Source organism: Eublepharis macularius, chromosome 6 (assembly GCF_028583425.1).
Source record: "Eublepharis macularius isolate TG4126 chromosome 6, MPM_Emac_v1.0, whole genome shotgun sequence".
Lineage (NCBI taxonomy): Eukaryota > Metazoa > Chordata > Lepidosauria > Squamata > Eublepharidae > Eublepharis > Eublepharis macularius.
The window spans coordinates 65,115,620-65,128,547 of record NC_072795.1 but is presented as its reverse complement, the minus strand read 5'-3'; the positions used below and the strand labels follow the sequence as shown (position 1 = coordinate 65,128,547).

The window sequence follows — 12,928 nt, the reverse complement described above, 5'->3', positions numbered from 1 at the left end:
CTATAAACTTTCATTATACACTGCAAAAAATCATCCATTTAGGAAAGTAATCAGCAAACTCACCTATACACTCAGAAGGTCAAGTCCATTACTCTACTGAACTACATAAAGTGCAAAACAAAATTCACACAGTAACAAAGAGCTGATGTTGGAAGACAAATATGTAGCAAGCAAAATGTAGCAACTCATAATATTAGCAATGTCTACAGTGCGGACAAACTATGAGAAAGTTACAATTAGAATACGCTAGCCAAACCACAATAACTGGCTGTAACAGCTACTTTCTGTAATTGCTTGCATGGCTCAGATTAAGAATGGAGCTCAATCAGAAGTGGAGAGCTGTTGCTGTTTCATTAAACTTATCTTCTTGAAGCTGTAGCATTCTACCCAGAATACTGGGAGTAGTCAGTAGTGAGTTTAATTAGTAACACATTTAAGAATATTAAAAAGTGCCAAATTCACACACTGACAATCATATGACTACTTGATCATTTCCAGATTACTAAAATAGATTTTGAATCAATTTTTATTTGGAACTGTCCCCTGGAAAAGTATGTCCTATGTTGCCAAAAATCATTGTGCCTCTCTTGATAGCCAATATATTTAACATGAACTCCCAAACTGTTACACTACATCAGGGGTGGGCAATTGTTTTGGCTCGGGGGCCACTTTATGGGAGCGGAGGTTAGCGGAGGGCCGCACCTTTTAAAATGATTGCATTCATTAGTTAACTTTGCATTTCAGAAAAGGTATAAATTGTATCATAAAAATCAATAAATATAAATTAAATAAAATAGTGGTAGTTTTATTCAATTTATTTATTGTGCTAATTTCATATCGTGCACAGGAAGGAAATCTCGGTTCAAGGCGGATTTTTCTTACTGTCTTGGCGGGCCACAAAAAACTCTGTAGCGGGCCGCATGTGGCCCGCGGGCCACAATTTGCCCACCCCTGCACTACACTATTCAAAAATACAGCTGGATCTTATCTGCAGAACGATTCCATGGTTCTTATTACAAAAATAGCCTATTGATTTCAATGGGATTAGACTGGAGTAATTCTGCTTAGGATGTCACTCACTGTAAGACTGGGCCAAAAGATGGAATGCTTTCACCAAAACATTTCTGGCTGATACAAAAAGTACACTTCTCCTTTGGCATTTTTTTTCCACTTTGCAAGGCACTGAAAAATGGATCCGCCCTTGGTGTGGGTTGGTGTTTTCACCCTTGGTGTGGGAATGGTAATTGTAAAGGAAAGCATGAAACCGCTCAAGTACAGTGTTACAAGACAGGAACTGCCAGCCCGGTTGTCTTGGCAACGGAGATGCATTCTCTCCCTCACATCCATTGCTTTCTGATAACCATTCACAATGAGGAAAATGCAATTGTCTTCCTTTGCCCTCAATGAAGACAGCACACTTAATTCATAATGCACAACTGGCTGGAACCACCATTCCAAGGAAGGTGACTACCCAGGCTTTTTTTTAACATTGCATACAAGAAAAAACCAAGAGAGTGCACAAATACATGCAAAGAGATATGAAGAAAGATAAAAATCAGAAGTTACCAGTGAACATCCCATCTCAAATCAAGAGCTACTTTCATGCTTGAGAGACTAAACTGGGCAAACATTTGATGCAGTCTGACACTAGACCTTCTTTTGGAGGTTTTCTTGAGCCCTACCTCTGCTTTATCAGCTTCTCTGTCTTTTGAGGTTTCTTCTACCTCAGCTTAATGCCTTCCTTTGAAAGAAGAAACCAAACCACTTCCCAGCTTCCTAATAATCTCTCCTCAAACTGCTCTGTGCATCAGAGTTGATTCCATTACCTGCTGCCTGCTGCTGCTCAAGGTTTTATTTAAAGCACAGGCATACAGCAAATGAAGAATTCAGCATGACCTCCCTGAACCGCTTGGGGATGAATGCTCCACTGCACTGACAAGCAGAAGTTGCTTCCTTTTTTAAACCAACAGACTAAGCTGAGGGTGGCTAGGAAGCCTCCTACAGCCAAGCCCTGTTTTCAATTACTATGTGTGCTGAATGGGTTTTTTTCCAGCACAGGCTGATATAATCATTAATTTAAGAAGATTAATGATTGAGAATCTATAAAATTCAGCATCATAGAACATAGTAGGTGGTGCAGCAACTAAATTGAGTTGAACAGATTATACGTCTGGAGCTTGGAAGAACTCTTTCTACAGTAACAACACTACGGGAAGCCAAAAAGAATAGGGATAGTCTTTCACATGCCCACACCCTTCAGTTGCTGCTAGAATGCATGAAAGTCATAACTAGATTCATGCTTTAGCTTTGGATTTCCTGTTATTAAGCAAGAGCTTGGACTACATGGCTTATAACTCATACACTCACACATCTCTTATGGAACAGATAAAGCCGCCTTATACTGAATCAGGCTATTTGTTCATCACAGTCAGTATTGTCTACTCAAACTGGCAGTGGCTCTGTGGGTTTCTTTCACATCACCTACTACTTACCTGGTCCTTTTATTTGGAAATGCCAGGGATTGAACCTGGGATCTTCGGTAGGCCAAGCAGATGCTCTACCTCTTCTCACAGAAAGTAGAGAAATCAGACTGAACTATAAGGTAAAATCTAACCCTAATCGATCTCTTTATGAAAAACCCTTCTGTTTAGAAATGTACTTAAAACATTTGGTGTTCAAGATTCAGTAAATTCAGTCAACTATTGCGTATGTTCTAACAACCTCTTACCTTGCCAGTGAAGCTGCATTCAATGGGATTCTCTAATCAGCAAGATAACATATTGCCAAGACCTCACTGCATATTTCCAAAGTCACCAATTATTGAAAGCAAACATTTCAAATGAGGAAGCACCTTGATCCTCCTGCTTACTCTTGCAATGAATAACCTTGCCATACAGCTGACCTTTCAGGGCCTCTGCATGACCATGCGCAAGTTCCACTTGATTGCTTAGTAAGCATTAGCTTGGGTTACTGGAAAGTGTCAGCCAATTGGGGGGGGGGTCAACCCTTCAGGGTAGCAATGTATCTTAAGGAATCACTTAGATATTCAACAGGAAAAAAGTGTGCAACTCACCTGCTCCTCTGAGAGCTGTGAGATGTGATTCACAGCAGCATAAGACTCTATCTTGGGATTGAAGTGGTTGATTATGGCTCTGAAACAAAGAAGACATTGATAATATATGTGAAAAGTTAAGAGACAAATATTTCCTAGTCAGCAACATTGCATGGCAGAGCTTTCATTCTATAATGCAGCTCTACTAAAATCCTGTTTTTATTCTTATGTCAAAGCCTCAAAGAATATATTTACACACAACAGCCACTCTACAAAGAAAAATGAACAATGTTCGACCACTGATGATCAGGTTATCATCTCATCTTCACAGAATCACAGAATTGGAAGGAGCCATACAGACCTTCTCGTCCAACCCCCTGCCCAATGCAGGATGAGCCTAAAGCATCTCTGACAAATATTCATCCAGCCAATATTCATCTTACATTTACTAATTTGACAATATATTAAGCTGGTCTTTGAAGCTTTCCTCTAAAATTTATCTGGAACAAACTATGTGATGCGCTCAGAAAATATCTGCATATATACACAGCTGCATATATACACAGCTGCATATATACACAGCTTTGGTCTCTGTGTGGGTATTCCTGCCTCAGAAAGCAGACTGTATTTTTATCCTGCCTTTCAGGATAAAAAAATTGCCTCCTAAAGTGCCTTGTGGCAATTAAACTATAAAATGCAGCACTGGTGAGTGGAGAGGTTTTTTTCAGCTGTGTTCCAGAATGGAGGGGTGTATGGCAACTGTGGCAATCATGCCCCAGACCTGCTGTTGTTGATGATGCAGTTATTGTTGTTTATTTACAGTCTGCCTTTCTCACTGAAATCTAAGATGGATTACATACTGCAAGTGAATACAGTATAATCAATAGATAAGACATTCACAGAGCAAAAATACAATATGATCAACAGTTAGGACACTCAATGAAAACAGATACAATAGAGTATGGTAACCATAAATTTGAAAACTAGCATAAAGTCAACCTTTATGCTAGTTATGAAACCTTTCTGATCCACAAAATTGGAGCAAAAAGATTCCATCACAGGCACTTCTGGCTTATCAATTGTATCCAAGCAGGATCAAATATAAGCAACTTTATTTGCAAGATGCTTAGGAAATAAGTCATTGCAGTTGACAAGAGTAGAGGAACATCAAGACGCCTACAATGTAAGATTTCAAGTAACTTCCCCTGCAACATGCTGGGTCCCAATATGGAGGTGTTATGATTCAGAGACTGTGAAGTTTAAGGAAATCCATTGAGGAATGAATATAAACTTCCAGCTCACAGAGGGAAAAGATCATTTGTGACTGATTTGTTAAAAATCTTTTTTTTTAAAGATTTTTTATTCTTTTTATTAACTACATTAACTAACGATACAGAGGGAAGGAAAGGGGACAAGGGAAGGAAAGAAAAAAAACAGCAACATATAACAACACTACACTACACATAATGCTTTCCCTTCATACTGCCATTATTAAAAAAATTACAGCTTTGTATGATATTGATGGAGTGGCTGACCTTGCCAAATACAAATTACAATTCAAATTAAGTCTTCCTCCCCCTCCTGGGCCCCGGACGCAATTCTCTCTGAGCAACTGCAGCCGCAGTGCTCGTTTCCTCCCCCCCTTCAGACTTCGTCTTTTCTTCTTGCTTGGTGTCTTGCTGAAATTCCGGATTTTTGTCCTCAAAATCCCTTAGTTGATTTTCTGATGTTATCTTGTAAGCTTGATCTTTGAAACTGAACCAAATACCTTCCGGAAATAGCCATTTGTACTTTATTCCACGTTCCCTCAGAAGAGCTGCGAGCTTTTTATACTTAAATCTTCTTTTCCGAACTAAAAATGGGACGTCTTTCAGTATCTTGACTTTATTGCCCAAAAAGTCCAGATCCGCATTGTATGAGTTGTATAGGATAGTGTCTCGGATCCTTTTAGATGAAAGATCGATGATGATCTCGTGAGGCAGCTGACGCTTCGTTGCATATTTTGAAGAAACCCGACGGACTTCCAAAATGGTGCTTTTTACCTCTTCTTTAGTTGCCTTCGCGGGTGTCGCCAATAGTTCCGAGACCAGACCCCATAAATCCTCATTTTCCTCCTCTTTCACGTTCTGGAGGCGCAAAATTGTCTGTGTTCGTTCCACCTGTAGCCCGATCAGCTGGTTCTCCACCAGCTTTAACTCTTTATTCGTTGCCCTCACGAGTGACGCATTTTCCCGAGCAGACTTCTCTGCCCCCCCCCGCTACTTCCTTAATGGTTTTCACTTCGCTCTCAATTAAGCCCACCCTTTGATCTGTTTCATTCAGCTTGTCAACAAAGGGTTTTATGGCTTCGATAACCGACCTCTTCACCAATTCCTCGAGCGACTCTCCTTTCCCCTGTAGGGCAGCCGAAATTGACTTGCCCAAAGCGGGACTCTGTTTTTTCGCTGCCATTTTAGGGGGGGGGACCGCCAACCGAATTCTGAAACTCAGCGAGGGGGAAGAAGAGCCTTCTTAGCTTCAGATCCCACCACTCCTTCGCGTGCGCTTGTAATAACAGAAGGGATTCGCTTACTTACAGGCTTCCGCCTAGTTCTGTTCTTTGCCGTTTTCCATGGCCCGGCAGCACTCAAGGCGCCGCGCACGTCTGCCGGCCTCCATAGGAACAAACGGGCAATTTACCCCCCGCATTGGTTTTCGGGGGGCTCTTCCCGCAGCATTCCGGACCCTGCCTCCCTCACTGGGAGTCCTGGGGGCTAATCTTCGCAGATCAGCCGCCCGGTCAGGGTGCTCGGGCGCTTCCTCACGGACCTGCGGAGAGGAGCGTCTGACATGGCCGAGAAAACGAAACCGAATCCGATTTGTTAAAAATCTTCATGTTCTGTAGCTTGAGAGACCATTTCTAAGTGTGAGTTTTTTGAAGATTGTTTTCTTTATGGAAAACGAGATAACAGCTCTTAAGCTACTTTCATAATTATGGGGGAGGTCAGTTGCATTACAGGAAAACTGTGGAGAAATAAAATAGGGTGTACTGTCGAAGGCTTTCACGGCCGGAGAACGATGGTTGTTGTGGGTTTTCCGGGCTGTATTGCCGTGGTCTTGGCACTGTAATTCCTGACGTTTCGCCAGCAGCTGTGGCTGGCATCTTCAGAGGTGTAGCACCAAAAGACAGAGATCTCTCAGTGTCACAGTGTGGAAAGGATGTTGGCAGGTCATTTATATCTACTCAGGAGGGGTGGGGTTGAGCTGAGTCATCCTGTAAGAGTTTCCCAGGGTGAGGAATGCTAATGGCGGGAGGCTTCACTGTATCCTGAGGAGGTTCTTTTGCATATGGATTGGTGCTTGATGTGCTAATCTTCTCTGCAGGGCTATTGTCAGGTATAGAGCGTTTTGTTAGCCTGGTGTTTTTCAGAACTGGAAACCATGCTCTGTTCATTCTTAAGGTTTCTTCTTTCCTGTTGAAGTTTTGCTTATGCTTGTGAATTTCAATGGCTTCCCTGTGCAGTCTGACAAAGTAGTTGGAAGTGTTGTCCAGTATTTTGGTGTCCTGGAATAAGATACTGTGCCCTGTTTGAGTTAGGCTATGTTCAGCCACTGCTGATTTTTCAGGTTGTCCAAGTCTGCAGTGTCTTTCATGTTCTTTTATTCTTGTCTGGATGCTACGCTTTGTGGTCCCGATGTACACTTGTCCACAGCTGCAGGGTATACGGTATACTCCTGCGGAGGTGAGGGGGTCTCTACTGTCTTTTGCTGATCGTAGCATCTGTTGTATTTTTCGGGTGGGTCTGAATACTGCTTGAAGGTTATGCTTTTTCATAAGCTTTCCCATCTGATCAGTAATTCCTTTGATATATGGCAAAAACACTTTTCCTGTAGGAGACTGTTTTTCCTTGGTTGTTTGATTCATCCTGGGTTTGATTGCTCTTCGGATTTCATTTCTGGAGTAGCCATTTGCCTGAAGTGCGTGGTTTAGATGATTAATTTCCTCACTGAGAAAGTGCGGCTCACATATCCGTCTTGCATGATCCACTAATGTTTTCATTATGCCTCTTTTCTGTCTGGGGTGGTGATTGGAGTTTTTGTGTAAGTATCGATCAGTGTGAGGTGGTTTCCTGTAGACCTTGTGACCTAACTGAAAGTTTGCTTTGCGGATGACCAAGGTATCCAGAAATGGGAGTTTCCCCTCAATTTCTTTCTCCATTGTGAATTGTATGTTCAGGTGGATGTTGTTGAGATGATTCAAAAACCCCATCAATTCTTCCTCCCCATGGCTCCAAATGATAAATGTATCATCCACAAACCGGAACCATACACTAGGTTTGTGGAGTGCTGATTCTAGAGCTGTTTTTTCAAAATGTTCCATGTAGAAGTTTGCTATAACTGGGCTGAGAGGGCTCCCCATGGCCACCACATCCGTCTGTTCATAGAATTCGTTATCCCATTGGAAGTAACTGGTTGTCAGACAATGATGGAATTACATCCTCTGGGAAAATCTGATTAATAAGTGCAATAGTAGTGTCTTTTACTGGAACCTTGGTAAACAGGGATACAACATCAAAACTGACAAGTATGTCTTGTGGATTGAGTTTCAGAGAACTGATTTTGTTGATGAAATCTGCTGAATCTTTGATGTAAGACGAGGTTTTCCCGATGTGGTCCTGCAGGAGATCGGCCAGATGTCTAGCTAATTCATATGTCGGTGAACCAATGGCACTCACAATGGGTCGGAGTGGGACTGAATCCTTATGTATTTTAGAGAGTCCATATAGCCTAGGTGGCTGTGCTTCTGTCTTGCATAGTTTTCTGTGCGTGTCAGGATGTAGTGAGGAATTCTTGATCAGCGCATTTGTTAGCCTGGTGATTTTGCAGGTGGAATCTCATTTTAGTTTTTTGTAGGTGGAGGGGTCCAGGAGTTCCTTAATCTTCTTTTTGTATCCCTCTGTTTTCCTACAGTGTCCTACAGGAAAAGTGTTTTTGCCATATATCAAAGGAATTACTGATCAGATGGGAAAGCTTATGAAAAAGCATAACCTTCAAGCAGTATTCAGACCCACCCGAAAAATACAACAGATGCTACGATCAGCAAAAGACAGTAGAGACCCCCTCACCTCCGCAGGAGTATACCGTATACCCTGCAGCTGTGGACAAGTGTACATCGGGACCACAAAGCGTAGCATCCAGACAAGAATAAAAGAACATGAAAGACACTGCAGACTTGGACAACCTGAAAAATCAGCAGTGGCTGAACATAGCCTAACTCAAACAGGGCACAGTATCTTATTCCAGGACACCAAAATACTGGACAACACTTCCAACTACTTTGTCAGACTGCACAGGGAAGCCATTGAAATTCACAAGCATAAGCAAAACTTCAACAGGAAAGAAGAAACCTTAAGAATGAACAGAGCATGGTTTCCAGTTCTGAAAAACACCAGGCTAACAAAACACTCTATACCCGACAATAGCCCTGCAGAGAAGATTAGCACATCAAGCACCAATCCATATGCAAAAGAACCTCCTCAGGATACAGTGAAGCCTCCTGCCATTAGCATTCCACACCCTGGGAAACTCTTACAGGATGACTCAGCTCAACCCCACCCCTCCTGAGTAGATATAAATGACCTGCCAACATCCTTTCCACACTGTGACACTGAGAGATCTCTGTCTTTTGGTGCTACACCTCTGAAGATGCCAGCCACAGCTGCTGGCGAAACGTCAGGAATTACAGTGCCAAGACCACGGCAATACAGCCCGGAAAACCCACAAAAACCAAATAAAATAGGGCTGAAATTTCATATAGAGGAAGTATCGTATCCTCTCTCACAAGAGGCAATTACAGTTACTCCAAAGAAAATGTGAGATTGCTGAATGACTATCACACTTTTACCTCAGCTATAACTACTATTGCAAAGCCCTGCCAATGTGATTTTTAAAAAGCCTTTAATTCCTTGCCTTTTCTAAAGTTTCAAGCAGCCCTCTTCAAACTTCTTGCTCGTTCAACACTTTGAGATGGTTCACATATGCAGGAGGATGAGATGACAGAGCTTTAAGGTGTTATCACTGCAGATTCCAGATTCCAGCTCTGAATGTGCCTTTGCATAAAAACTCCATACAAATTAAAAATATAGCATAGTGAAGAGAAAGGTTCCATCCCCTCTCTACCAGAACGTGTTGAAGTGGGTTTAGGAACAGTTTTTCATCTCCAGAGTGAGCAGTGGCTAGACTGGATTTGAAAACAGGGTTGCATCTAGGTCCTCGTGCAGGCACACTTTGGGAACTGCGCTTGTGCAGGCCAGCCGTTTGGAACAGGATTTCTTAGCTTTTAGGCTATTAAAGGGGGCAACTTCCCCTGCAAACCGCTCCAAGCTGTTTTTTCCCACCAAAGCCGGTCACGTGGTGAAGGAGGTTGCCCCTTATTTCCCAGTTCTCCTGTGCTGCCGTCACTTCCCTGCAATTACTTCAGAGAGCTCACAGCGGGGCAGGAGGGGGGGAAATGTGTGCCTGCATGAAGACTTAGATGAACAACAGTTACAGGTAAGTGCAACCCTGTTTTCATCTACGGTCTTGGTGCAGTCCCACATTGGGAGAATAACAAGCTACTCACCAGGTAGTGGGGTGATGCTCTCATGCGAAGAGAGATTGCAAGACTGCGTGTCCCACTGCTGACTCTCTTCTGGAGTTGACATCCATCGCATAATGCTTCACAAAGTTCTCTCCCGTTGACCAGGTAGCTGCTCGACAGATGTTCGCCAGTACAACCCCTTTCAGGAATGCAGCTGATGTGGCCTGTGATCTTGTCGAGTGGGCTCAAAGTGTGAAGGGGCATGGAACTCCAGCTGTCTTATAGTCTAATAGCCAACACCACCCATCGCAATATTGTTTGAGAAGACACTGCTTTGACCTAATTTGGACCTGAATGGCAGATGAAAAAGGCAGAGTCCTTCCTAAAGGGGTGGGTCCTGTCTTTATAAAATAAAATGGCCCTCCTTACATCCAGTGTGTGAAGTGTGCGTTCTTGGGGGGTTGTAGGGTTTGGGAAGCACACTGGGAGGGACAAACTCTGCAACACATGGAACTTAAAGACTACCTTTGGTAAAAATTGCAAACTGGTGTGCATCACTACTTTGTCTGGATAGATTTGTAAGAAGGGGGGCTCTATACTAAGGGTCCTAATTTCACGAATCCTTGCTGAAGTGACAGCCAGTAAAAAGGCCATTTTTGCCAAGAGGGGTAATGGGCAAGTCGCCATTGGTTTGAAAGTTTTCTGCATTAGTTTAGCTAACACCTGGGACAAAGACCACTGTGGTACCAATTGTGTCCTTGGTGGGTGTAGGTTGTATAAACCTTTTAAGAACAGCTTGGACAGGTAACGACAGAATACTGTTTTCCCTTCTATGTCCTTAGGGAAAGCTGAGATTGCAGCAAAATGAATCTTTATGGATGAGGAAGATAATCCTGCAGTTTGCAGAGAAATCAAATATTTGAAAATTTGAGCTAATGAACAGGCATCTGGGCAAATTCCTTTAATTTCTACCCACGCAACAAACCTATTCCATTTAGCTGCATACGACTTTCTGGTCGAGAGTCTGCAGGCATTGAGCAAAACGTTTGCGATTTCACTTGAGAACTGCAGGTCTAATGTTCTAGGAATCATGCCATCAGGTGTAACCTGTTCAGGTCATGGTGTCATGTGCATCCCTACGTAAGCAAGTCCGGTGCTAGTGGCAGATGGACATAACCCCCTTAGCTAGGCATTTGACTGTATGGAACCAGGGCTGCTTCAGCCAAAGGGGGCTATGAGTATACAATTGGTCCTGTCTGTTTGCAGAGTTTCCCTGTCCAGCGCATTTGAAATGCATTGCCTAGTGAATTCTTGCCTTTCCCTCCCCTGGAACAAAACCTGGGAGCCTTTGCATTGACTTGGTGGTGAACAGGTCCACCAGTTGGAAACCTCACTGCAGGAAAATCTGTTGAGCATATTTGTCCTTTAACAGCCATTCATGGTGTGACTTTCCCATCCTGCTGAGATGGTCCGCTTTGGTATTGAGAAGACCTGCAATATGCAGTGCCGACAGTGTAATGCCATGGGCAATGGTCCAGTCCAAAAGGCGAACAGCCTCCTCGTAGAGTTTGCTTGTTTATGTAAAACTCTGTTGCCGTGTTGTCCGACAGGATTTGGACCCTTTAGTTTGAAAGCATATCGGCGAGCAAGTTAAGTGTGTAATAAACTGCTCTCAGCTCTAACAAGTTAACGTGGTTCTCCTCTGTGCTAGACCATACCCCATTAACTGACACCTCCCCACAGGGACCACCCCATCCTTCTAGAGAGGCACCTGTGGTGAGGGTAACTTCATGGTTAGGTACACCAAAGACTACTTCTTTGGATAAGTTATCATGATCTGACCACCACGTCAGAGAACTGACAACTTTTCTAGGTATTGAAAACTTAACTTGGGGGGACTGAATCCACAGCTTGAAATTTCTGATAAACCAAAGTTGTAAAGTCCTCATCTGTAAGCGTGAAAATGGCACTACTGCCATAGTTGATGCCATCAGCCCCAATAGGACCTGGATGGATTGTACTGATTGAAACCTATTAGACAGAAATTACTGTGCTAACTTAACTATTCTGTTCAGTCTGTCCCTGGGTCGGTAAGCTCTATTCACCTCTGAGTCTAACATTGCTCCAATAAACTTTATGATGTGAGTAGGTACCACCTCTGACTTCTTCCTGTTTATAATTAAACCCAGGGACTCGCACATAGACAGTATTAGCTTCACATGTTACTCTAGCTCCCTTGGAGAATTCGCTATAATCAGGCAATCTTCTATATAGGGGTAGATAGCACACCCTAATCTTCTTAAGTGAGTGACCACTACTGCCACACACTTACTAAACACTCGAGATGCTGTAGCTAGACCAAAGGGTAAGGCGATGTATTGAAAAACTTTACCCTGGTAAACAAATCTGAGATACCTCCTATGGTCTTTGAATATTGAGATGTGAAAATAAGCATCTTGTAAAAATGCAAACCATGCTTTATATGACAGCATACTCATGACCCAGGGCAATATAACCATTCTGAATTTTGAAACCCTCAGATATTCATTCAGACCTCTCAAATCTAAAATGGGCCTTTTACCTCATCCTCCTTATCCACCAAAAAGAAATGGGAAAAGAACCCAAACAGAGTATCTGACTCCGGCACTTCTTGAAAGGCTCTTTTTTCTAACATCGTCTGGATCTCATCCTGTAACTCAGGCATTGTATTATTGAAAGCCAAAGATGGCAAATAAGTAGGAGGCAAGGTATAGAATTCCAATCTGTAACCCATTTTAATAATAGAAAGAACCCAAACATAATTGGAAATGTCCTCCCAAGCCCACGGGGAACTTTGATAATCTGCCCTCAGAGAACGGTGCAGCCACATTTGTCTGAACATCTAGTCAGAATTGGCTTTTCTGGGTCTGAGATGAATCTTTACTTGGTTGACCCTGATGCGCTAGCTTGGCATGTCCAGACTGCTTCCTCCTGGACTGGGATTGACCCGTGTAGGGTGCTCTGTTAGGATACTGAGGCCTGTAAGGCTGAAACCTGCATGGCTTGTAATCATGACGTTGCTGGTAATCTCTCCTCTCCTCTCCTCAATTAGTATAGCCTCCAGATCCAAATGGGAGAATGCCACAGGACTTAGTTGTCTATCTTTTTCTTAGAAAGATATTTGTCAGTTTTCTCAGAAAACTAGTCCCTTCAAACAGCATGTTCTCTATTTTCATTCTTGTTTCCAGGGGGAGGGCCGTTGACCTGAGTCATGCGTGCCTACGCAAAACTATTGCTGTATTCAATCCTCTTGTCGAGACATCAAGAACATGCTGGCT

The 12,928-nt window shown here is 42.9% G+C and overlaps 1 protein-coding gene across 1 annotated transcript in view; it reads right to left on the bottom strand.

Moving 5' to 3' along the window:
- ARMH3 (armadillo like helical domain containing 3) overlaps positions 1 to 12,928 on the bottom strand; it is a 258,948-nt gene that overhangs the window by 56,238 nt on the left and 189,782 nt on the right. The window contains exon 24 of the mRNA XM_054983193.1: positions 3,074 to 3,152. Coding sequence (XP_054839168.1) covers positions 3,074 to 3,152 — 79 coding nt within the window. The remainder of the gene's footprint in view (positions 1 to 3,073; positions 3,153 to 12,928) is intronic.